This window comes from Diadema antillarum, unplaced genomic scaffold (assembly GCF_040938485.1).
Source record: "Diadema antillarum isolate AM-2024a unplaced genomic scaffold, OU_Dant_1.0 scf00000071, whole genome shotgun sequence".
In the NCBI taxonomy this organism is placed as follows: Eukaryota; Metazoa; Echinodermata; class Echinoidea; order Diadematoida; family Diadematidae; genus Diadema; species Diadema antillarum.
The window spans coordinates 2548927-2572720 of NW_027270960.1; the positions used below are offsets into that span (position 1 = coordinate 2548927).

A 23794-nucleotide genomic window follows, 5' to 3' on the forward strand; every position below is an offset into this window, starting at 1 on the left:
CTGACATGACTAGTCAACAGGGCAGTTTCCAAATAGAGTTGTGAAATATACAACTCCTCGCCACTTAACAAATGCGCTGTTGACAAATTGGACTCGGGCTGCCACTCGGTTGGGGGGAGCGGATCAGCGAGAACAGCACCATGAATAAAAGATGCCCGCTACCATCGCCATGTTATACTGCGAGTAAACTGCAAGCACACACTCAACATGAATAAGTTATGGGAGGGCTGCAACGAAACTTTCTACCACGAGAGCAGGGCGATGCGCGCACATAATAGAGTCGAAAGATGCGCCACATTTGTAGGCTCCATGTCCCTCATAGCTTTTTTGCGGTATGTTACCATGGCAACCCAACAGACGCAATCCATACACAAAGCCGTGCATTAGCCACAAAATAAGGATCAAGATGTAGCAATGAAGGAACTGGAAAAAAAATAAAAGGGTAGATTGAGTACCCTCCGGTAATATGAAATATAAAGCAAGAAGTACTGTAGGAGAGAAATAAATCATTCATGTATGGTATCAAGAGAAAAGGCTTAGGCTTAGAAGTACAAGACATCTTTTTAAAATCTTCTCTCGTCCAACACTTGTCTTTCAAAGTTAATGCCTCCAAGGTTTCTCTAATATTCATGAAATTCATTGCAAGACCTGCTTCCATCACGCTGTGATGAAGAAAACCATTATTTGCTCATTCAAGCTGCATTACTTTGCCTTGATCTCAATGGCTTGGAAAATATTGCTCTCTTTGCTAAGTGCTCTACGAAGAGAACACACAGTCGTTAAATAGAACAGTCTGTAAAAATGTAGCAAAATTAGACCACAACGGTGCAAAAAGATATGAAGTATCAAGAATAATTGTTAGTATTCATGAAGCATTTCTATATATATATCACAATTACAAAAAAAAAACCTAGAAGAGGCAATAATGCTACCTTTCCTTGGTTCTCCCTTTGGTTTGTAATTTAACCCATAGGCCCGAATTCACGAAGGTAATACAAATGAAACCATGGTTTAAACCATGGACAAAAACCATGGAGCGCCAAGTGTCGCACGGAATATTTCGTTACGGAATTGGTCATTTCGTCGACAAAATGACCAATTCGTTAAATTTCATGGACGAAGTGTTCATTAAGTTACAAAATGTTGTCGTTTCGTTACAAAATAATCATTTCATCGACGAAATGACTGATTTCGTAACGAATTATTCCACGCAACACTTGGCGCTCCATGGTTTTTGTCCATGGTTTCATTTGTACCACCATCGTGAATTCGGGCCATTGAGTACGAAACTATAAGCTGCAATTCCCATAGACACTCGCCCAGAAGGATACTTAGGACTAGTCTTTAATGCGTTAAAGGTAGGGAATCCCATTTGCATGCCTTAAATGAAGAGTTGTGTAAATACAGTGGTATGTTGAAGAGAGTATCATTTTAGAAACTCCCATAAAGTATTGAAAGTGGAAGGTAACATTTAGTACACTTTTAATGACCGTTAGATTTTGAACTGAATTTTTTTCGGGGCTCACCGTAAATTCCAGTACATTACTAGGCTACCTTTGCAGACCCATGCACTGCATATGTGCCCATCATGTATATTTTGTGAAGAAAGTTCATCAAAACTTACAAACATTTCTATATACATGCTTGCCACACACTCTATATGTTATTACATCAGCTCTTATACTATTAGATTTGTGTTTATAGATAAAAAATACAGAAGACCGCAACAAAAAGGCTTAAGTGTGGCTGACACACAGAACTACTGAGTAGTTGAGTTTTGTGCATTATTCAAATTGTAGATAACTGTTGACTTCCGAATTTCTCAGCAGTGGCCTAAACAAGTCCCCTGAGGTTCATATTTAATGTTTTCCTGCATTTTGGGAGGTCTGTAAAAGGGAACCCCTACCTTTAAAAAATACAATTATACTTTTGTCAATGCCTTCGAAAAAAAGTTCACATTGCAAAGTCAACACATCATAAAATTAATTACCTTCCAAGATTCGACTTTCTAGTTTAAAGCCATTTCCAGAGAGGAAATCTAGTGAAGATTTGGGTGCAAGCCAATGGGAGAATTGCCATGGGAAATCATTATCTCATCAAATTTGCATAATATAGGGGATTGTGAGCAATGATACTATTTCATATGTAACATTGAAATTCTATTACTTTATTTCGCCAAAATCTAAAATGACAGACTTTCACTATTCTATGTGTAGAACTTTATCCTATTCACTACATTCATCATCATCAGTGTCTTTTTTCAAAAAGAATGTAACAAAGTTCTCACGTTCTTTTTGAGTTCCTCATTGAGACAATCTTATGATGTAAAGCGAATTGATCAGTATCATATTGGAAGTATACTACATAAAAGACAGTTAAATTACATTATCATTAAAGTCAACTTACACTGGGAAATGGGTTTCTTTTTAATTGATGAGAATGTTTCAGTATTGCCAAATCTTTCTAAATAGCAGTAAATGCAAAATTGCTAACCTCACAAACTGCAAACCTCAAATACATTCAAAGTGATTAAATTCTTCTGTTGAGTTGTTTTTATTGCAATTGATTGATAAGTTGCCCTACACTGACATAAATGAGCACTAAGTTATTCAGTATTTTTAATAGTAGCCATGACAAAAGAAAATATCACTGAAGGTGATTGAGACACCCCCGCCCCGTGACGACAGTCTTACCCAAGGAAATTACAGCACTTGGTGAAAACATGCATTGAAGACAGTATTCCCACCAAGACCAATGTGTGTGCCACATTTCATGAGCTTCAGTCGAATACAGAGGAAGTAGTTCAATCCGCAAGATCTTTCCTTGATCTTCTGCCATTTATATGCCGTTACCATGGCAACGCAGCTTCCGACACGTCCGAAAAATATGTCTTCCACATCTTCCCACCAAGATCAAGGTGTGTGCCACATTTCATAAGCTTTGGTCAAAAAACTGAGGAAGTAGTTAAATCCGCAAGATCTTTCCTTGATCTTCTACCATTAATATGCCGTTACCATGGCAACGTACTTTCGGGTACTGTCGAAAAATGCGTCTTGCACATCTACAACCAAAGGCACACATCTGTACCAAGTTTCATGGAAATTGGGCAAAAACTGAGGAAGTAGTTTGCAACACAAAATTTTCCATCATTTTGGCTCATAATATGTGAGCTGTTACCATGGCAACATACTTTTTGTCACTGTCAAGAAATGTGTCATGCTGACCTATATCCTGAGACAAACATTCAATATGAATTCCATGAGAATTGGAAGAACACTGATGAAGCAGTTTTGCCATGAAGCATTTTGCCCTATATTTTACCAATAACATGCCGTTACCATGGCAACGCACTTTTTGCCACTGCGGAAATATAAGTCTTGCACATTAACATATTCAGATGAACATCTGTACCTAATTTCATAAAAATTGGTCAAAAACTGTGGGAGGAGTTCGCGACGCAAGATTTGTACCCATTTTTGCCCATAATATGCCGTTACCATGGCAACGTACTTTTGGGTACTGTCAAAAAAATACGTCTTGCACATCTACAACCCAAGGCACACATCTGTGCCAAGTTTTATGGGAATCGGTTGAAAACTGAGGAAGTAGTTCGCGACGCAAGATTTGCAACGGACCGACCGCCCGACCGCCCGACCGACCGCCCGCCCGACCGCCCGACCGTCCGCTGATTCCTATATACCCCCTTCAAACTTCGTTTGGCGGGGGTATAATCATGGGCATACATACTCAAGCAGGGTTCGAACCTACAACCTCCTAATCACTGGACAGGCGTCTTATCCACTAGACCACTGAGCTTCTGCCCGACAGCTAGTGCTGGTTCTAATCCTTATAGAACCAACACTTATAGCAATCAGCAGGTATATACACTGTAGATGGAAAGTACACTGACATAATTCCAACATAAAATGTATTTTGTACCCAAAAGGAGATATCAGAACTATGATAGATCACTGAACACAGGAAGGCTTTTTTGGCTGGTTTTTAAAAAGTTAACCATGTCATGCTGACTCTGCTTCGTACACACATTGCTGCAGAGATTTATATCACATAACTGCCATTCCAATTCTGCAGAAATTAAGTTCCAGGTAGTCCAATCCGATCCCGATCACATCACACCAGGATTAAAAGGTTTCCGTTCTCCAACCTGAGGTGTCCCTTTTGATTATAAAACGACACATATAGGTGGCTCCGCCCTTCACCAATTTTAGAAGGATAGAGAACCAAATTACGGGAGGGGGAGCTCTAGAGAGACGGGTGTCCCAGAATGACCCCTGCTGACAGATTGGGTGTTGGTGTGTGTGGGGGGGGGGGGTGGGGGGGAGGGGAGAGGATGGTGAGGCTGGAGGATGGATTTGGATTAGGAGTAACAAAACTTTCATTGGCTGTCAGTAACACTCTGGATCAATATGGCAGGTTATTGCAAGGTTGTTTAAAGATCCAGTAGCTAGCATGGGGATAGCATGGAGTGCGGAGGTTGGCCTAGCTCGGATACAGTCAAGAATCTTGCCGATCACTATCCCCCTGTTCAGATGCAAGCCAGTTTATACCAAAAGTTGATAAAGAAACAACATATAACTATAAAGAATAATCATATAGCCGACAGACCGTTCAGAGGCTAATCTCAACCATTCTGGAAAACGTATAGATGCGCAGTTTCTCACTGCGCACGCCATTACGATCACGAGTGACAGGTATAGGGTCACCTTTTGTGCGCGCTCCCATTAAGTCCCGCCCACAGTTCTATGGTCGCCATACGTTCAGACGCATAATGGACATGATGGAATGCTGATTCATTATCGAGTTCTAGTTTGAAAGGATGCTCTGACCATCGTTTCGCTATACATCATTTCGTTAGTCAGCGTTCAGACGTATAAATTCTTATGTACCATTCTAGAACAATTTTTTTTTGTGTGTCTGAACACCCTGCATGTAAGTACAAACATAGCCAAAGAATCTCAAATGGAGTTGACTGTTACCAATGAGCCAAGCACATATTTATACTGATGGGCACTATTCATGGTTTTTCGAACATATTTTTCGAATGAATTCTGTAAGAACACTGAATCATAGAGACGCTACCCTGATAGCGAGTCACAAAATTGAGAAATGTTTGCAATGTGAATGGTACTACATTTCTTTTTCCAGCTAAATTATGCAGACAAACTAGCCATCATGATTTAAATGATTGTTGTACTGCAGCAGCTAGGCATTGGCAACCTAAACTCACACCTCCGAAGCATGCTGCTAAAATATCATTTCCATTGCGTGAAGTAGGCGAGCTCTTTCCAACTGTATGATTCTGACAAGATTGACTGTAGTATTCACATAGGCATGAGGATTTCGGGGCTTTTAATGCATACATAGTGTCCTTGGTTCAGACTGTGGGGGGGGGGGATCATCCACTAACAACACAGAGTACTGCTTACTGAGGATTGACTTTTGTGTGAAAACCTGTCAAAGCCTATTTAGCAAGGGTGCATCGATATCTTGATTCAATGATGAAAACTCCTACGATCCAAGTCTCGCTAGTTCGGCTACTAGTGCAGCTACGAGTCTCCCTAGCTTAGCTAGACTGAATTCATTGACATAGAAAGGAATGCATTTAAAGTGTGAATGGGGCTCAAGAGAGGAGAGTACCACCCCCCCCCCCCCAAAAAAAAACAACCAACCCAACAAATAACGGTCTTTCATCATTGTAATAAAATGATATTTGTGATTTGCATCTAAGGAAGGTCAAGCCAAGAGACTCACTGCAAGTCCATAATTTCAGCAACTCATGATCATGATAAAACTATACAAAAAACCCCACCAAAAAAACTGCCTACATACAGTGGCTACACTCTCAGCTCATTTGCAAGTCCATTTGCTGTTTCATTATCAAACTCAAACATATCAAGCCATGCTACATACACACTAACCTTTAGTGTTACAGCACAGATAGTGATGAAAAAGTGTTTTTTAAGTACTTATAGTATGCTATATTATATAAGTCAAACATTTAGCTATTCTACGATACTGGAAAAAACCCCAAACAGTGCTCTAACAATGATTATTACGCTTGTACATGAAATATACTGCCAATGTGAAGCCTATCTTCTGATGGATTTGGCTCGGGCAAGTTTGACTGTCTGAAGATATTTTAGTGAGTATAATTAGTAAAGCCACCAAATTAACGGAGTGCAAACTCGTATCTACAAGCATAAATCTTACTGACTGCTCTCATCAAGTGAACCATCAATTGAACGTGTTCTTACCCCTCCCCCTTGCCCATTCACGCCCCCCATCCCTCTCTCAAATAACTCCTTTCCCTCTCCTATTCACTTCCTTTGGAATAAACATAGAAGGGCAGGTGAAGAAATGAGTAGTAAACAAGTCCATTCTGATTTATGGCTGGAACAGAGAGGGAGGTAATAATTAGAGCATGCAGTATATTTTTTCTCATTTCTTTTTTCCCCAAGGCTGATGAGTTTACTCTGCGTTTTGGTTTGTTTTTGTTTTGTTTTGTTTGTTTTTTCCCATGGCTCTCCGGAAACGTGGCTCAGACCACGAGCATGTGGCGCGCAGAAAACTCATTAATGAGTAAGAGGGTCATCTTGGCATGATTGCAAGTTTGAAGGTAGGGTCCATTTCTTTTGCTCAACTCGATTCAAGCTGGAATTCATTAAGAATATATCAATATTCTAAAGGTACTGTTATCATTGGGAGCAGTGATTTTAAAAATGTTTGAGATATCACATTTGATGCATATGAGTAGGTCATCTGTATCACAAAAATCGTGTGTGAACTACACATTGTGCTTCACAGGGAATTTATGATACAGATGAAGTTGATCTAAATGAAATTGGTGTAATGCAATCACAGATAAGGAAAACTTTGAGCCAAATTAGACATGAATTAACAGTTGGAATGTCATATCATCAGACATAGGGTCCTGTGGGAACTATCTATTAAAAGTCACATGAATATGGCAGTGCTGGCTTAGAAATTTTTAGTTTCTTTGTGAACACACATACGCATAACCATTATATTCTCTATCTCTTTTTGCAGGGACTGACTTGTTCTGTCTTAGGCAATGATTACTGATACAGCATCCCTGATACAGCAAGGGAAAAGTTACAAATAGAAATATATCTTTTGCTTAAATACGAAATTGGTTATATCTTACGAGTGGTAAACGGAGAAGTATTCTACAAGTACTATCATAGCTGCCTGCATGACCAAGTTGATCATTTCATGGTATGCATGAAAAGCTTTTTACAAAGCTGACCAATTAAAGCGGTCATAACTACTCTTACAATTTGATATTTTGGTCACCTTGGCTCAAAATATAAGTTACTGAAGTCAATATGCATAAGTTGGGTATACTGTCCATAAAACTTAAATCATCCATTTTATTAACGGACAATTTTTTCCTCAAATGTAAATTGGACATCCTATATTTTTTTCTGTCCAATGCATAATTCCTCATATGCTTACATTACAAATACATACATGCGTGAACAAAAAAAGAAATACACAAAATGGATGCTAGACATAAGATGTTAACATGTGCACAAGGTGTGTTAAAACCATCCATGAATAATTATGCAGAGGGAGTATTAGTTTCTCCCCCACGTCCACAGAATACATGCTGCAGAGACTCCAACCCCAAGCACCTTCTGATCTGGAGATTCTCCCGCCCGATACCCCTAGCTAACGGGAGACTCCAAGTTGATGTATGCGAAGCGCGAAGTTCCTAGGATTCTAGATGTTCTCTGGTGCTATCTAAGGCTTATTTTTTCAACACACGATAGAAATAAAGAAATCCTTTCCACCGGGAGACTCAGAGCCAGGGCGGGAGAAATCAAATCTCAAACGGGAGAACGGGAGATTGTGCAAAGATGGGCTTTCGGTGGGAGATCTCCCGTCGAAAATGGGAGAGTTGGAGTCTCTGCATGCTGTAGCTCTAGAGAAATGTACACTGTCATCTTCTTACCTCATACAATGTCTGGAATGCATTATTATCTGCTGGTGGGTACTTCCGGTCATCAAACTCCTCTATGATAGAATGTGCCTGCAAAGAAAAAAAGTACAAATTTATTGTTAACCCATTGAAGACTACATCTGTAGTCCTGAGTATTCTCCAGCTGGGGTGAGTGTAGCCTTTTGTCAAGGCCCTCTCGCTGTATGGTGAAGAGAGCCCAGCTGAGTGGGGTTGCGCGAGGGCCTTTTGAGATCTGCTTTGCATCCTTTTGTTAGCCCTTTGAATTACCGACTTTTGCTCCCCAATTTCGGGAGCAAAAGTCGACCAATCAGCGTGTCTGTCTGCTCTAACCCGATACGAATGCACGCCACAGACCCACAGAACTCTACAGAGAGAGGGGGGGGGGGGGGAGAGTGTGTAACTTTCTGTGCACTGACCTCTGCTGGTGGTCAGTGATGCATGCGAACAACAGGCGTGACAACACCAAGGCTGAAGAGGATGTGGGGAGCGCGCCATTCCATTGGTCGACCAGAACCCGTAAATATGAATATTCAGAAGGGTTCACGTGTTATGAATAATAATATGTGAAGCAGATCTCAAAAGGCCCTCATGCTGTCGTGCTCGGCTGGGCTCGCTTTGCTCGCCCATTACAGCAAGAGGGCCTTGACAAAAGGCTAGGGTAAGTGGGAAATGCTTATTATAGGAAAATCAGTCCATCTTCAGCGGGTTAATGTGCAGTGAAAATAAAACTCTGTTTATAATCGATCATAGGTGCATAAATATTGAGCAAATGTCTCACAACAGAGATATAATTGGATAGTGTCCTTGTTTAGTTTTTGGCATGAAACGAAGCAAAATGTCATATTTTCTCCAAAGTCATATTCTAATGATGACCAAGCACAAGAATTACTACACATCAATCTTTCTACAATTTACATGATGCTTACATAAATCTGTCGTATGAAATGGCTTCAAAGAAATATATCACATTCTGGAATTTTCATTCCTACCAAATGAGGATGTGATTCATTGGTGGTCAGTAGTATAACATTGCTGATTCACAGTCTCCATAAGATATTATATTTAACAATACCTATTTTCTTTTTCAACCATACATCTACTTGCACTGTTCTGAGACTTGTTGCGCTTATCTTGAGCTTACGCTATGTTTCTTTAGATACAATTATTCTTCCCCGAGGGGGAGAAACTCCTTGCTGGCTGATCTTAAAGGTATTTTTTACCACTGGGAGCAGTGATTCAAAAAATGTTTGAGTTATCATGTTTGATGCATATGTGTATGTCAGTTGTATCACAAAACATCCTCCCAAATAAAATTTTACAATAAAGCCTTTAGATATAAGGAGATATAACTATTTTTCTCACTAAAACCATAATTGTAGATGATTTAGACTAGAAACAATTCTATTATAACTATTGCTGACATTTTGTATATTCAACAATACTTAACACTGATTATAATGATTACAACTTTTACATTGGTTGTTTCTATCCTTAACTCACATTTTAAAACTATTTTGAAGCACTAAAGCTGGGTTTTTGTTGCATCTGCAAATGGTAAATGATGCCCTTAATGAAATGATAAAGAAGGAAGATTTAAATGTAAAGAAACAAGTTCATTTCAAGTCAAAGTGATGACTTAATAGGTAGGTAAAGAAAACCACCCCACTTTCAAATTATGCTGCTGACATAAGATATCATAAAGTCATACTACCTTTTCCTTCTTACAGCAATCAGTTATCAACTTATTGTGAAATATGGAAAAAAAGTCTCACAATTACCTATGGTGTGTTCGTCAATGAAGCTGGACTAACAAGGCACTTAAGAAGTCAAGTTGCAAATGAAACAAAAAGCATGTCAGACATGACACATTTTATACATCAATCAAAGTTGATGTGACTGGCAAATATCTCATTTTCATCACTGCAAGCCAAGACAACTATGCGTACAAAGGGGTGCAATGATCACCCTTATCTCCAACATCCGTGTGAAGCGTTAATTATACCTATCGTCGTAAACATCACCAGTCTGATGTCACTAATGCGTGACCTTTCATTTGTAAACACATCCAGGATCAACAAATCAAAATAGAACACAAGTTTGATCACTCCGGAATCTTAAACGCTACTAAATATAGCCTTGCGGAGACAATTCAGGCCTTTTACTAATCATGTGACGCAGCCAAGTCACTCTTTGTCTATTAAATACATAAAAAATCTGAAATAATGGTAAGAAAAATACACTGGTATTAAGACACGACAGGAAATCTGCACTGAGCCGTAGGTAGTCATCGCTACCCTTGCCTCCAGTGGTAGTCGGCGGCGGTGTTTGCGGCTCGAATGTTCCACCGTGACACATGGGGGGAGTCATAGGCATTGCAATAGCTCTCATCTTTCTTCTCTCATACATAAGATTGTACATCTGACAGGAAGACATCACTCAATGCACTCTCATCGACACATTCTTCCCATCGGCCTCCGCCAGAGAAACAAGGCAAAAAAAGCTAGATATTACACGAGGAGGAGGATATAATTTCCGAGATAGTCTGTGAGAATGAGAGGATGTACTGTTCACTATGACAAATGCAGAAGAAGCTTGTCTTGCATCATATATTTGTGTCTAATTTGCACCCAAGTCTTATTTCCTGTGCCGATGCATTCTCCTTGCTTTTTAATGCCTCAAGAGAAATGCTATGAATCATTTCAAATGTGGTGTTTCACCTCGTCTAGACTCTCATAAAAATGCCCAAAGTGTTTGCCATTTGTTCGCTTCAACAAAAGGACAGGTCCACTTTATTTGGGGGCATTACACTTGGAACTGTTTGTAAATCATAAGGAATTCATTCATGCATCCTTCCTATGTTGTAACAACACAAACTGTATGCAATCCTTGATTTTGATTGCTTTAAAATATGCACCTTTTTGCAGATAAACCTTTTCCCCCCCCCCTTCTATTGTTCAAGATTTGTGACTCAACATCTATCAATATGTATTCTCTTATTTTCTTTCATTTCGCATCATATCCTACTACAGTCATGTAAAACACAAATCACTCCACAGTAGGTACTATATTACTATACTAAAGCATGCTTTCGCTTGAAGGGGACAATATTAATTGCTACATCGCAGAGGAAATCTCTTTAAAGCATGTGAACACTGTATACATGGTACATTTTGGGTGTATTTATTTTCATAAATTTTGTGAGTCAACCAACAACCACGAAATTCTAATGCAACAAGTATGCATTGCATATTCTCTGCCTAAAGGTGGGTACACGGTGTAATATGAAACTTATTTTAATGAAAAGGGGAAATTCTTCTTTCTCATTCCATCAATGTGGTCCTTCATCACAAATGTAACCACCTGGAATACCGTCTTACAAGTCCCAATCTGCAAAGTATCTGGCATACACTAGTTTTGAGAGTACGTACAATTCATCCTTTAGAGATAGATTTCAAGATTTCAAGTTGATTTATGATGAAACTAATGACAATTCAAAGGTCATGCCCTTGTTGCAAAAAGGACCAATTGCCCACTATGACTTGAATAGTGCAAACTGATGAATGGACACAAGACTTAACTCTCTGTGGTCTTGGCATGATGTTGCATCCACAACGAAAAACTAATCAAATGTTGTACGACCTTTACCATTTACGCCCCAGTATACCATGGCAAAATCCATAAGACCCGATGACCGAATCAATTATGTTGTCGGCCAGCCCAAAACGACAAATATTAGAGAGGCTCAGATCCCAAAGGAAATCATTAAATGACCATAACTAAGCGTGCCGGTAAATGACCATAAGTGAGCGCATCCTGGTAAATGAGCCATAAAAATGATATCCCTCAAGCATTTCAAATATCTTATGAGCTACCCAAGCTGTCACTTTTGTCTGAGTCATGACGCATAACCCGTTGTGTCGACATTAGCTTGGAAACATAGATAGATAGGTTTCTGTCTCCTTTCTTGCAATCTTCTGGACTGTCAGGAATTCATACATTTTCTACCGTAGGTTATCCCTGACAAATTGTTCTTGAAGGGCCCCAAACAGCCCATGTACATGTATATTACTATAAAATTTGACATTTTTTTTGTTTTTTTTTGCACAAGTCATTTTTCGTGCTTGGTCTAGAAAGGACAAAATTTGAGTGCAATCAATTTGACTGAAGACATTTTGCCGCTGATAAAGCATTAACTGAACACAACAAAACAAAATGCACCAAGTATTTGTTTAAAAATTTGCTGTATTTTGCTGCTAAAATATGGAGAGTAAATGGTGTGAAAATTTCTTGACTGAGAGACACTCTTTGTATTAAGTCTATGGCATCTTGGTACATTGTATCAACATGTCTTACCAATCTACATGAGCACTGCAAGACTTCGATTACGCAGTCTGTTCACAATTTCATATCAGCGTTTCAGATCTTTGTAAAATTTGCCCACTATACACTATAACAAGAGAAACTCACTTTGTGTGAAGGGGTAGGGCCTACAGGTTCCCATCAATGGGTTAACATACTTATATGAATTAAAATTGAGACTTATCAAACACAATATAACATGAAGATAACTACTTCAATACGCACTTATGTACCATGTATAAAGTCTCATGATTATTTAAGGTAATTACAAACTGTACCAGTGTCTATTGCTAGTAAAGCTGGATAAACACAAAAGAAACAATAGGTGTTTTGTACATTATTACACGACAGTCACTTTTATTACATTCATACATGTACATTCCTCAGTTCACTTATGGTATACACAAATTATTTTGTGTATGCTGCGATTTTGTGTGTGTGTGTGTGTGTGTGTGTGTGTGTGTGTGTGTGTGTGTGTGTGTGTGTGTGTGTATTGTTATGAAAATTAATAGCTCATAAAAGTTCTGGTTCCTGGAATCAAAACACATTGTTTATTGTCTCCAAGTTTGAAAATCACTATTTTTTTTTTCTCCATTGAAAGAAAGAATTACCTAATTCCATCACTGTGGTTCTGAGTTTGCCAATTTGACCACTCGCAATATTGTTTAAGTTCCATAATGCAAAATATCACAATGCAAAATACATGAATATGGCGAATGCACTATTCACAACCCTAAAACCACAAATTGAATGTAGCCTATCAACAACCTCTGTGGACAACTGAGTTGGACAGACATCAAGCTTCAAAGATATTCAATTCCACAGTTATAGCCTACCAACCAGAATTATCAGGGAAAACTAATAATTTATTAAAAAGTGAGAATAACACTAACAACTTAACCTGTATGAGGACGGTTTGATTTTGCTACATCATACATTTCACATAGACAATAGTATACTGAGTATACTGGGGACTCGTCTTCAACGGGTTAACTTGGCCACAGGTGCTACAGTGTGGCCAAGGATGTTACCCTCTACATGTATAAATTTGATGAAAAATTAATGAATACTTGTGTAAAACACACACAAAATTAATATCCAAGAGTTTCTTTGTCATTTTCCATATACCTACCTTGTAAATCGACAATTATGAATACAGCTGTGTTTTTTTTTTTTTCATTGAAAAAATTCGTTACGTAATAGTCACATTGAATGAAAGAAGAGTTGAACAATTCAAGAGCGGGCAAATAACATGTGATCTACACTACATCATCATTTTAACACCCATTCGATACAAATATGAAAGTACTGTTACTAGTGAAATAAATCAAAATTCTGGACGGATCTTTGTTTTTATCTCTGGAGGCAGCTATCAGGTACACACCTGGCACAGAGCGGCGAGTTCTTTGTTGTTGAGAAGGTTTCTCAGGAACATGTGGTTCTCGTGCCGCTCTCCGATCGTTCCACAGATCTGATCGAGGCAGCCCAGCAACTGCTGCAGAGCTATGGATACGGGCACAAACAAGGAAACAAACACAAAACTTTCATGAGTATTTTGGTGCATTAATGTTGCAAATGTGCTGCAAAAAAAAAAAGAAAAAAAAATGACCATGTTTGGGAACCTCCCACATACAAATACACAGTTATAGCACAAGTGACAATAATGGTGATAAAAATGTAATGATAATAATAAACAGACACAATGAAAATGGTTATGATGATGATGGTAACAACACCAACAATGATAATATCAATAAAATAATAATATAACAACAACTCTTCCCCTTTCTTCTTCATTGAAACTTAAAGGGGATGGCTAGTAACTGATCAGTGGGAATCAGTGGGAATGCTGGGGGATTATTGTTCCAATTCTTGTGGGATTCATTTAAGAGTACATTATATATCTATTGTTGTGTGAAAATTATTTGCTTCAGAACGGTCTCATGATCAAGTAATTAAGTGCAGTTTAATGCCCTGTCACTGTACAGGCATGATAACATGGAAACATTAAACTGCACATGACTTGAATATGAGACCATTCTGAAGCAAATAATTTTCACACAACAATAGATATATACATGTAATGTACTCTAAAATGAATCCCACAAGGATTGGAACAATCATCCCCCAGCATTCCCACTGATTGCCACTAATCAGTTACCAGCCACCCCCTTTAACAAACATTACCAGAAAGGGTTATGCACTTTCCTGGTAGAATTCATAGGAAATCTTAATTGGAAAAATATGCTTACAAAGCCTTGTGCAGTTTAGAAGGCCGTGGTCACTACAAGTCTCTCTGTCTTATCTGCATTGTTTGTCATTGCGGACACCTCCTGTCCTTTTCCCAATGAGCTGCATATGTTTACATAATGTTTAGACACGGGCCTTATGAACAAATCCCATGTTTGTCATTATATTGGGATTCTACGCTCAGAATGAATGAATTATCATTTCCTGTGTTTTTGTTCATTTTTTTTTGTCCTTGCATCCGCGACAACGAGGCAGCATCTTTTTTTTTTTTCCTTCCTCCTTCAAATAAAAACAAAAACAAAACCACAAGACGAGGAAACTTGGCACAAGTATTCAAAAGTCTTGATCTGAAGTATTCTTATTGCCATTTGAAGAAACTTTGAATTTGTTAATGGTATCGATGTTGTTCAACACTGCCCATTCTTGAATTCAAGTAGCAGGTGTATCTAACACAGTATCGGGCCTCCTGTGAAGTGATAGACGTCAATGGCTCTGCTTAAATTCTTTATAAATTGCGTGCGCCTGTCATTATTAGCCATGGATGGAGCCTGACTCAAAACCTCCTGGCTGTGAATATCTGAAAAGTTCAAATGGGCCACAAACATGTGAGGTCTTTATTGCCCAACACATTCTCCTAAAGACATCATCAGGGAAGGTGATATGTGGCAGACACTATCTTTCACATCTCTCTTTACAGAGAACACTGGAAGGTGATCATAGGTTTCGGGCATCATCGCCGTTATGGCCTCAGCGGCATTTTCTCCTATCCCTGATGGGAATCTCTTGATTCTCGGAATACGAGCCCAGTCCGCTGCACTACTTCAGTCAATTGAACCACACTAAATGAAGGATGCCAAAGAAATTGCCTAGATAGTGTCACTGTACAGATCGTACCTCTACCTTGCACGTTTGTCTCAATTGTCTTCATTAACGTTTACAGCAGAATATTGGGTTTTCTTTGCACTGGATCAGAATGTGCTACGAGATATCTTGAGCTATTGCCAAATTTGGTAATGAAAGAGTAATGTTTTAATTTCTACATGAAAGCAACTATATAAAAGTTTTGCATACATCCCACCAACCATAAAACACTTTGTATAGCTTACTTCAACATGTGTTTATACAAAAACAGGTAAATATGAATATTAATTATGTTAACAACGATAAAAAACTACTGGTATACACAATATATTCCGCAAGTCTAATTTTTTGCGAATTGGGACATCCCAACAATTTAGCGAGTGGTTAAATTCGCGATCATGGAATGCAGTGATTAATGGAGAAATGTACACATGTATGCACATTGCATTTGTGTCTGCATCTGAGTAGATGTTTTTGTGCATCATTAATTTGGTGAATGGCAATGGACTCGCAAAGTGCAAAAAATAAAAACCTGCAAAATCAACAGTACTTCTACAATAGGTTTCATGAAGACTACAATTTTGACAAACTCAGGCTTTTACTAAATTCAGTTTCAGTGTCTATAGAGTCTATGGCAAACTGGATTGATGTTGAACCCAACATAAAACCACAATGAACTCATCCTCTGCATGCACTTTGAATGACATCGTAATTACATTTCAAGCACACATTACCAGTAACCAGATGCCATTACCCCATTAACAATGTAAACGGCCATTAAGAAGTACAGGTATTGAACTTATTCAGTCACACTACTAGTCAAAAGGGCCCCAGTACACAACACTAATGTTCTCCAATAGACTCTTCACACTTGAAGAGAAATGAAGCGGCTGAAATACCGTGTTAACAGCAATTGATTTCAATTCTCCACACAATATAAAATGTTTCTTTTGATCCTTATATGGGCAGATGATACCCTGGAAATAACTTACAGCTAAATTTATTCTCTAGAAATGACACTATTGCAGATAAGAACATGCATTACACTGCATACATATTGCACTCCCAGGTGCTAGTACCTGATTACAGAATCATGATTATGATACAGTATGCATCTTTATACAGCGAAATGTTTATACGTAATCTTCTTTGTCAAAATGAATTGGGTAATGAGTGCACTTGCAAGTTGCAATACTTAACACTGCTGTGAAATTTTCACTCTTCTGTTTTTTCTAAGCTATGAACTGCCACTAGAATCTTTATTAGGATGAATCTGCTATAACTACACAGTTCTGTATTAGCATCAATTAGGCCATTAGTGTCTTGTAATGTTTAAGATCAATTCATGTGAGAAGTTTGAGTTCTTATGCACAAAACATTTTAGCCAAAGAGAGGAGAGAGAAAAAAGTGGGTTTTTATTATGTGGTACAACTGTATTCAGATTGATCATTAGCAATGAAAAGACCCAGAAAACTGTCTATATATTATTGCAAAAGAAAGGGGGATGGAAATTTTAGTGACAAGTCATTCAGCAAAAATATGTTTGCTATGTATGTAAAACGGTTGAAGCCAACACAATCAGATGAAAAGAAAACAAATGCACAAAAAAACAAACAAATCATTCACTCATCCCTGCATTCATCGCACGTCTAGATGAATTATGAAACGTGTCATTAGGCAAACACTCTACTCGATCAGCCGCAAAATTGTCTTCACAAGATTATACCCAGCTCACTGATTGCTCTTCTCCCCCATCTGGAGTTTCAATTCAGAACTAATGGCAAGTGACATTAAACACATCAATGGATACTGTACACTCAAAGCCCATGAAAAGTTTAGGGAACCCAGTGGAAAACATATGTTGAAGTGCTTTTATCACAAAGGTCATAAAAGAAGACATACATTGCGTACAGTACTGTAAATCCGGAAATCTTCATGTGCATTTTAAGTTTGCAAAATTTCTGCAATTCACAGAATTAAATTGCATGCAAAAATCCTCGTCTACACTATGTGCATTGAATGCCAGTAGCAATTCTCGAAAATTTTGTGCCACGAAAAAAGGTCGTCCGCTCCAATACGCGAAAACTGCATGCTGCGAACGTACATGTATCTTGCTTTGCTGATTGCATAAATTTGATTCACCACTAGCATATAAAATTTCAAAAATTGCAGACAATTCAATGAATTTTATTTTTTTTTCCTCATTGTACAGACAAGTCAAGATATTACAATGTAAGCATGTAAAGCAGAAGTGAGGTCGAACGTATGACCAACACCTTTGAGAACAGCATAATTTTTTTAGTGCTGTACTTTGAAGAATAGTCTTGGTTGCAGACCTCCCACATCGTAAAATTGCAGGTCTGCGAGACATCTCGCGACAAGGTAGATAAGAAGTTCTCCCAGTCTGTGTGGATTCACATGACAGTGGGATGCGATCCCTCCTCGGTGACGCAATGCGATCTTCTAGGAACATGATGCAGGTGTGTGAGCAAGGAGCAAACATCGGCGAAGACCAGGGTAGTGACTGTCTGACCTTTCAAGTCAAGAGGGGACACATTACAAATGAGGCAGATACCTTTGTATGTACATCCAAACAGTGTACATTTAAATTGTAAAGGTCCCTCGTCGGACAGAAGTGAAAAATGAGAGTCACGGAGGGGTTAAAGGAGGAGGAGGATCTTGAGTGTGCTGCATAATGGAGGGTGAAAGAGAGGAGGTGGGAAATGGAGGAAGGAGAGAGAGAGGAGGAGGTAAGATGGAAGAAGGGGAGAGGGGAAGAAGAGGGAGGGTTGGGGAGGGAAGGGAGGGGGAAGAGAATTAGCTGGCAGCAATGCTTCAGATGGGACCTGGTATACAGGGGGGGGGGGGGGTTATCATCATTACCCATCGTAACTCTTTGGCAATAACCAGATACATCAAATATTTACACCCTGGTGGGGTTTGGGGGATGACAAATATGTTTGTCTGTCAACAGGGCTGGCTTGAACATGGAATATCTGCCTTGGAAGGGGGCAGAAATGTACGCAACCCTGACGGAACATTTCCCCCCTGGAAGTGTTTGAACAGCTCTGACGGTGACAGACATTGGAGATGTACAAGTGAGCGCTGCTCCTTATACCAAGCCGACAATCCAGCTAGTAAAGATGCAGCCTGAAGCTCCTGACGCTCCCTCAATGAGAGTGCAGAGATGGGCTTATATCTCAGAAAAACTCATTTCTATCTTCACAAGTCAGCATCTACCAAGATCCCTGAGACTCGGATCTCAGGTATCTTTCTCATGCTCATACGTCTGACAAGCTTTTACTCACGCCTAACAACAAAGACCACAAAACACACACAAACACACACACACACAAATGGATTTCCATTTACCAAAATAGTCATATTTTGAGAAAATATCTTCCTAAACTCGGATAAGGAAAACTATTACATTCAGTAGGCACTAGATCGCAGAATTTACAATGCTAAAGCTGCTTACGTATGTACCATAGGAGGGGGTACGCTAGTTCCCCTCCCCCCCCCCCCTTCAGAGTATGCACTGTGAGGATGACTGATGTGATATCACTATTGTCACTTATCTATTTTTCCTGGTATACCATTACTTTTGTTACAAGATTACCAGAAGCTGTTCTACAGAGACTTAGAAAATAAAACAACATCTGGGAAGATTTTTTTTCTTACTTCTATCAAACAACAGAGACATTTTGAGCTAAAATGTGGAAAAATGCACTCTGAAATGATTATTTTCTTTATCATTTCAAGTCTGATGGTCGGCTCCTACAGAAAAGGCCAGGGAAAGATAATGACTACAATGTAGGCCTTCATGTAGGGCCTACCTTTGAAGAGACACTCCCAACATGCTTTTCAAATGTATTTCGTGAAAAATAACATACACTCAAAATCTTATAGTTTAGATAAAATTAGAGTGTTAACATTCTATGTCAGCACAGTCCACTCTAGCTGTGTATTAACAGCAAGTGCGAGAGCAGATCTTTGTTAACCAATTAACCAGAATACCTCACTAAATGAGATGAAATCTTTTTAATTCCTAGAAAGTGCTCATTCAAATCCTACCCAACTAATAGGAGTACGTCCCTACCAAGTCGTATCCCTTTATGCCAAGACTATTTTCAGTGGGCAAAATAGTTGTTACAAGAGATATTATACATATCAAATAACTATGCTTGCCCCCTGATCACTACAAAGACATTTAAAAGAAAAGAGTTCCATATTTTTTTTTCAATGTGCTGCACAAAGTCTTAACTTTCAATACCTCACAGAGGTAGAACCATTCTCAGTGAGATGTACACATTGTGTATAGATACGGCAATGTACAACTGTAAGAACACAGCTTGATAAATTCACCTTTCCATTCACACTGCATTTAAAACTTATGACATTACAGCACTTGAAAAATATTACCAGTTATTGCTGTATTATAAACTGAATAGAACTTGCCCCTCCAGTTTACAATTTTCCTCATGGACGAAAGAGGAAGCTCTCAGCACAGCTGCCTGGTGACTTTCACATAAATAATTCAAGTTTCTGAAAGGTCACAATGTTTCAGTGGCAGTGTGAACAGCCCTATTAAAATGGGATAGATGGGATGGGGGGGGGGGGGGGGGGAGGGGATACGGAAAAAGAAAAAGAGCAGACCAAAACAAATTGCATCATGATGGATAACAAGGTCAGTAGGACCAGTCAAAACTGGCACAACTGGACCAAATCTAATTAGGCCCAGGAAGCCTGGGAGTGATGCTGGGTGCAATAAGGACGGGTGAGCTTGTTTTGTGGAGAATGAGGTCCCACCAGTGGGGCTACCCACTGGAGAGGGTCTGGGACTTGAGGCCAGTCATTACTGGCTTGTTACCTTATCCAGGTCACGTTCCATCCATTTGTGAACTGTTTTGCCACCCAACTCCCCCATTCATCAAAGAGCAATTTTAGGATGGATTCACCCACTGGGTTTATCTCTCTAAATAACAGATACAAACCGCTATCATCACTGAAGCAGCAGCATGAATTGCTAGCCACAATACACCATGATTTCCATAATATGTGCTTTTCCCCTACAATTTTTAGGGACCTGTGGAGCCAGCTAACCATCTCAAAGACTTAACGTCTCAAGCATACCTTGAGTTAACATGTAACAGCTATGTATGTTATCAACGGTAGTCGGATATAAAATGGCACTCAATCAAGCTTTCTATGCAATGTGTAGCCCATTAAAGGGAAAGTCCATCCTTCAAGGGGATGGCTAGTACCTGATCAGTGGGAATCAGTGGGAATGCTGGGGGATGATTGTTCCAATACTTGTGGGACCTGGGATTCATTTGAGAGTACATACATCTATTGTTGTGTGAAAATTATTAGCTTCAGAATGGTCTCATATTCAAGTAATGTGCAGTTCAATGTTTCCAGGTTAGCATGCCTGTACAGTGACAGGGCGATCGTAAACAGGCTTTTATTGATCGCCCCGTCACTGTACAAGCATGCTAATCTGGAAACATTAAACTGCACATTACTTGAATATATGAGGCCATTCTGAAGCAAATAATTTTCACACAGCAATAGATATATAATGTACTCTTAAATGAATCCACAAGGATTGGAACAATCATCACCCAGTATTCCCACTGATTCCCACAGATCAGGTACTAGCCATCCCCTTTAAAATAAGTTTTTCAAATTCATGAAATTCTTCCGTCGAGATGTTTTCATTGCAACTGATTAACGTTGATGTAGGGCAATTTGTCAATCAGTTGCAATGAAATAAGTTTGTTGAATAGACCCAGAAAAATGAGAGAGTGATAAACTCATGAAAGTTTGGACCAAATTCTGATTGTGATGGTGTGACCAATCACACAGAAATGGACAACTCTGTGACTTATCATTTGAACTCATCTTCCATTTGTCCTGAGCATGAAATTCAATAAAATCTATTGTCTTTTTGTTATAAATGACAGAGTATTTTTGCACGCAGGGGCTGCATACAAAAAATATCTAGATTAGAGTATATAAGAATGCATATGACTATCAATTTACTTGGCTGGAGAACTTAATTTCTTATTTCATAGTACAGAGCAAATGGAGGTGAGTTCATGTGAGATCACAGTACTGCCAATTCGTGCTTGATTGATTACAATTTAAAAGACAAAAAGATCATTATTTTCTTACTTTTTACCATAACTGGCTCAAGCTCTTCTGTCCTGTTCCTCTAATTTTTCTGCTTCTATTCACATGCACTTATTTTCAGGGGTAGACCTCCCCTTTAAGTCACATATAAAGAAGAAATACAAATTTGAAATATTCTGCATTTTTAAACTGTTAAGGACGAGTCCCGAGTATACTCGGGCAGGGGTCTGTGGGAAATGCGTGTTGTAGCAAAATCAGTCCGTCCTCAACGGGTAAATGATACATCTGATACTTTGCAAAGAAAAGACAATGAGCTACAAATTTGACACTCTTCTGAATGAAGTGGTAGAATAGAGGAAAGCAGTTTGTGACCATCTCGAAATGGCAAATTGAAACAGCCGCCACTGATACAAGTATTGTAGATTATCCCTGACAACTGGTGAATTAGCAAGTCTATATATGGTTGGTTCATTTGTTGTGATACACGCTTGGTTTCATAGATGTCACTGCAATCAAGGAAACAGACAAGGCAAAAGTAGAAAGGCCTTGGTAAAAATTTTTCCAGTAGACATCATTTCCTCTACTGCAGAACAAGAAGGACTCAAATATAAAGATGCGCATTTCTCTAATTGGAGTGAAGAAGAGACCAATTTGTTTGCACAGACAAGCATAGTGACTTCCACTCAATATGCTTCTAATTGCTTCTGTGTAGTACATGATTGATTCCAGAACCGTATACCCAATCTGGCTCAGAGCTCTCTGTAATTTTTTGTCTTCATCTCATTTTGCCCATTTCATTTCCATCATTTATCTGTAATTGTCATCCTCAAGTCATGCTTGACACTAACTTTACTTTTTTTTTCCACTGGTGGCACTTTTGGGATATTCAATCTGTGAATTTGCGATTTTGATGCCGCAAAAGAGATATGTAGAAAAAAAAAGGTCAATACAAAAAGTTCATTTGACATTTATAGGCCCACTCAGGGCCACCGAGAGTTTTGGCCGCTATATTGTACATGCCATGAATGGCTTCGCAATCTGTAGCAGGCAACGTAGTGATGTAATAGTGTAAAACAAAAAACGTTTACGCTCATGATGCAAAAAAAAGAAGAAACAAGAGACCCGCGGGTCTAGCGCTCACCTGAGTATCGCAAGTTCACTTTTCACGCAGTCACTAATCTAAATTATTCACAGCTCCACCAAAATTTGACCAGGCATTCTCAAGTAGAAGATGAAAATGTACAATAAGGCCCAATTTTTTAAAGATTCCTTAATTTGGGAGGATTGGGGCCCCCTGGGGCCCTCTGGGTGGGGCATGGTGCCCATTTTGATAAATTGAGATCCTGACCCCCTAGGGATGCTACCTGCCAAGTTTGACAAAAATCCATCATGAGGTTTTCAGGAAGAAGATGAAAATGTACAATTCAGGCCCCCATTTGGACCCTTCCAACCACCCCTCCCCCCCCCCCCCCTACCCAAGAGGGGCACCCCTGGATCTCCTATGAACAAACTTGAAACTACAGTCATTAATGTACTCACTCATAGTATTATCTCAGCTCTATAACTTCTGATTCTAGAGAAGATTTATAAAGATTCCTTCATTTGGGGGGTTTGGGACCCCTGGGGGCCCCCTGGGTGGGGCATGGTGCCCATTTTAACAAATTGAGATCCTAACCCCCTAGGGATGCTACCTGCCAAGTTTGGTGAAAATGGGTGATGGGGTTCTCAAGAAGAAGATAAAAATGTACAATTTAGGCCCCATTAGGACCCCTCCTCACCCCCTCCCCTGGGTCCCAAGGGGGGCACCCCTGATTCTGCCATGAACAAACTTGAAACTACAGTCATCAATGTACTAACTCATAGTATTAACTTAGCTCTATCACTTCTGGTTCTAGAGAAGAAGATTTTTGTGGATTCCTTAATTTTGGGGGGTTTGGGCCCCCTGGGGGCCCCCTGGGTGGGGCATGGTGCCCATTTTAACAAATTGAGTTCCTAACCCCCTAGGGATGCTATCTGCCAAGTTTGGTGAAAATGGGTTATGGGGTTCTCAAGAAGAAGATGAAAATGTACAATTTAGGCCCCATTAGAACCCTTCCCCACCCCCCTCCCCTGGGTCCCAAGGGGGGCACCCCTGATTCTGCCATGAACAAACTTGAAACTACAGTCATCAATGTACTAACTCAT

At 39.3% G+C, this 23794-nt stretch overlaps 1 protein-coding gene across 3 annotated transcripts in view; it reads right to left on the reverse strand.

Annotated features, from left to right (window-relative positions):
* LOC139716881 (MAGUK p55 subfamily member 7-like) overlaps positions 1 to 23794 on the reverse strand; it is an 80051-nt gene that overhangs the window by 41701 nt on the left and 14556 nt on the right. For all 3 annotated transcript variants that reach the window (XM_071628411.1, XM_071628409.1, XM_071628410.1), the window contains exons 2-3: positions 13749 to 13867; positions 7997 to 8074 (exon numbers count right to left, since the gene is read on the reverse strand). In XM_071628411.1, coding sequence (XP_071484512.1) covers positions 7997 to 8074; positions 13749 to 13867 — 197 coding nt within the window. The remainder of the gene's footprint in view (positions 1 to 7996; positions 8075 to 13748; positions 13868 to 23794) is intronic.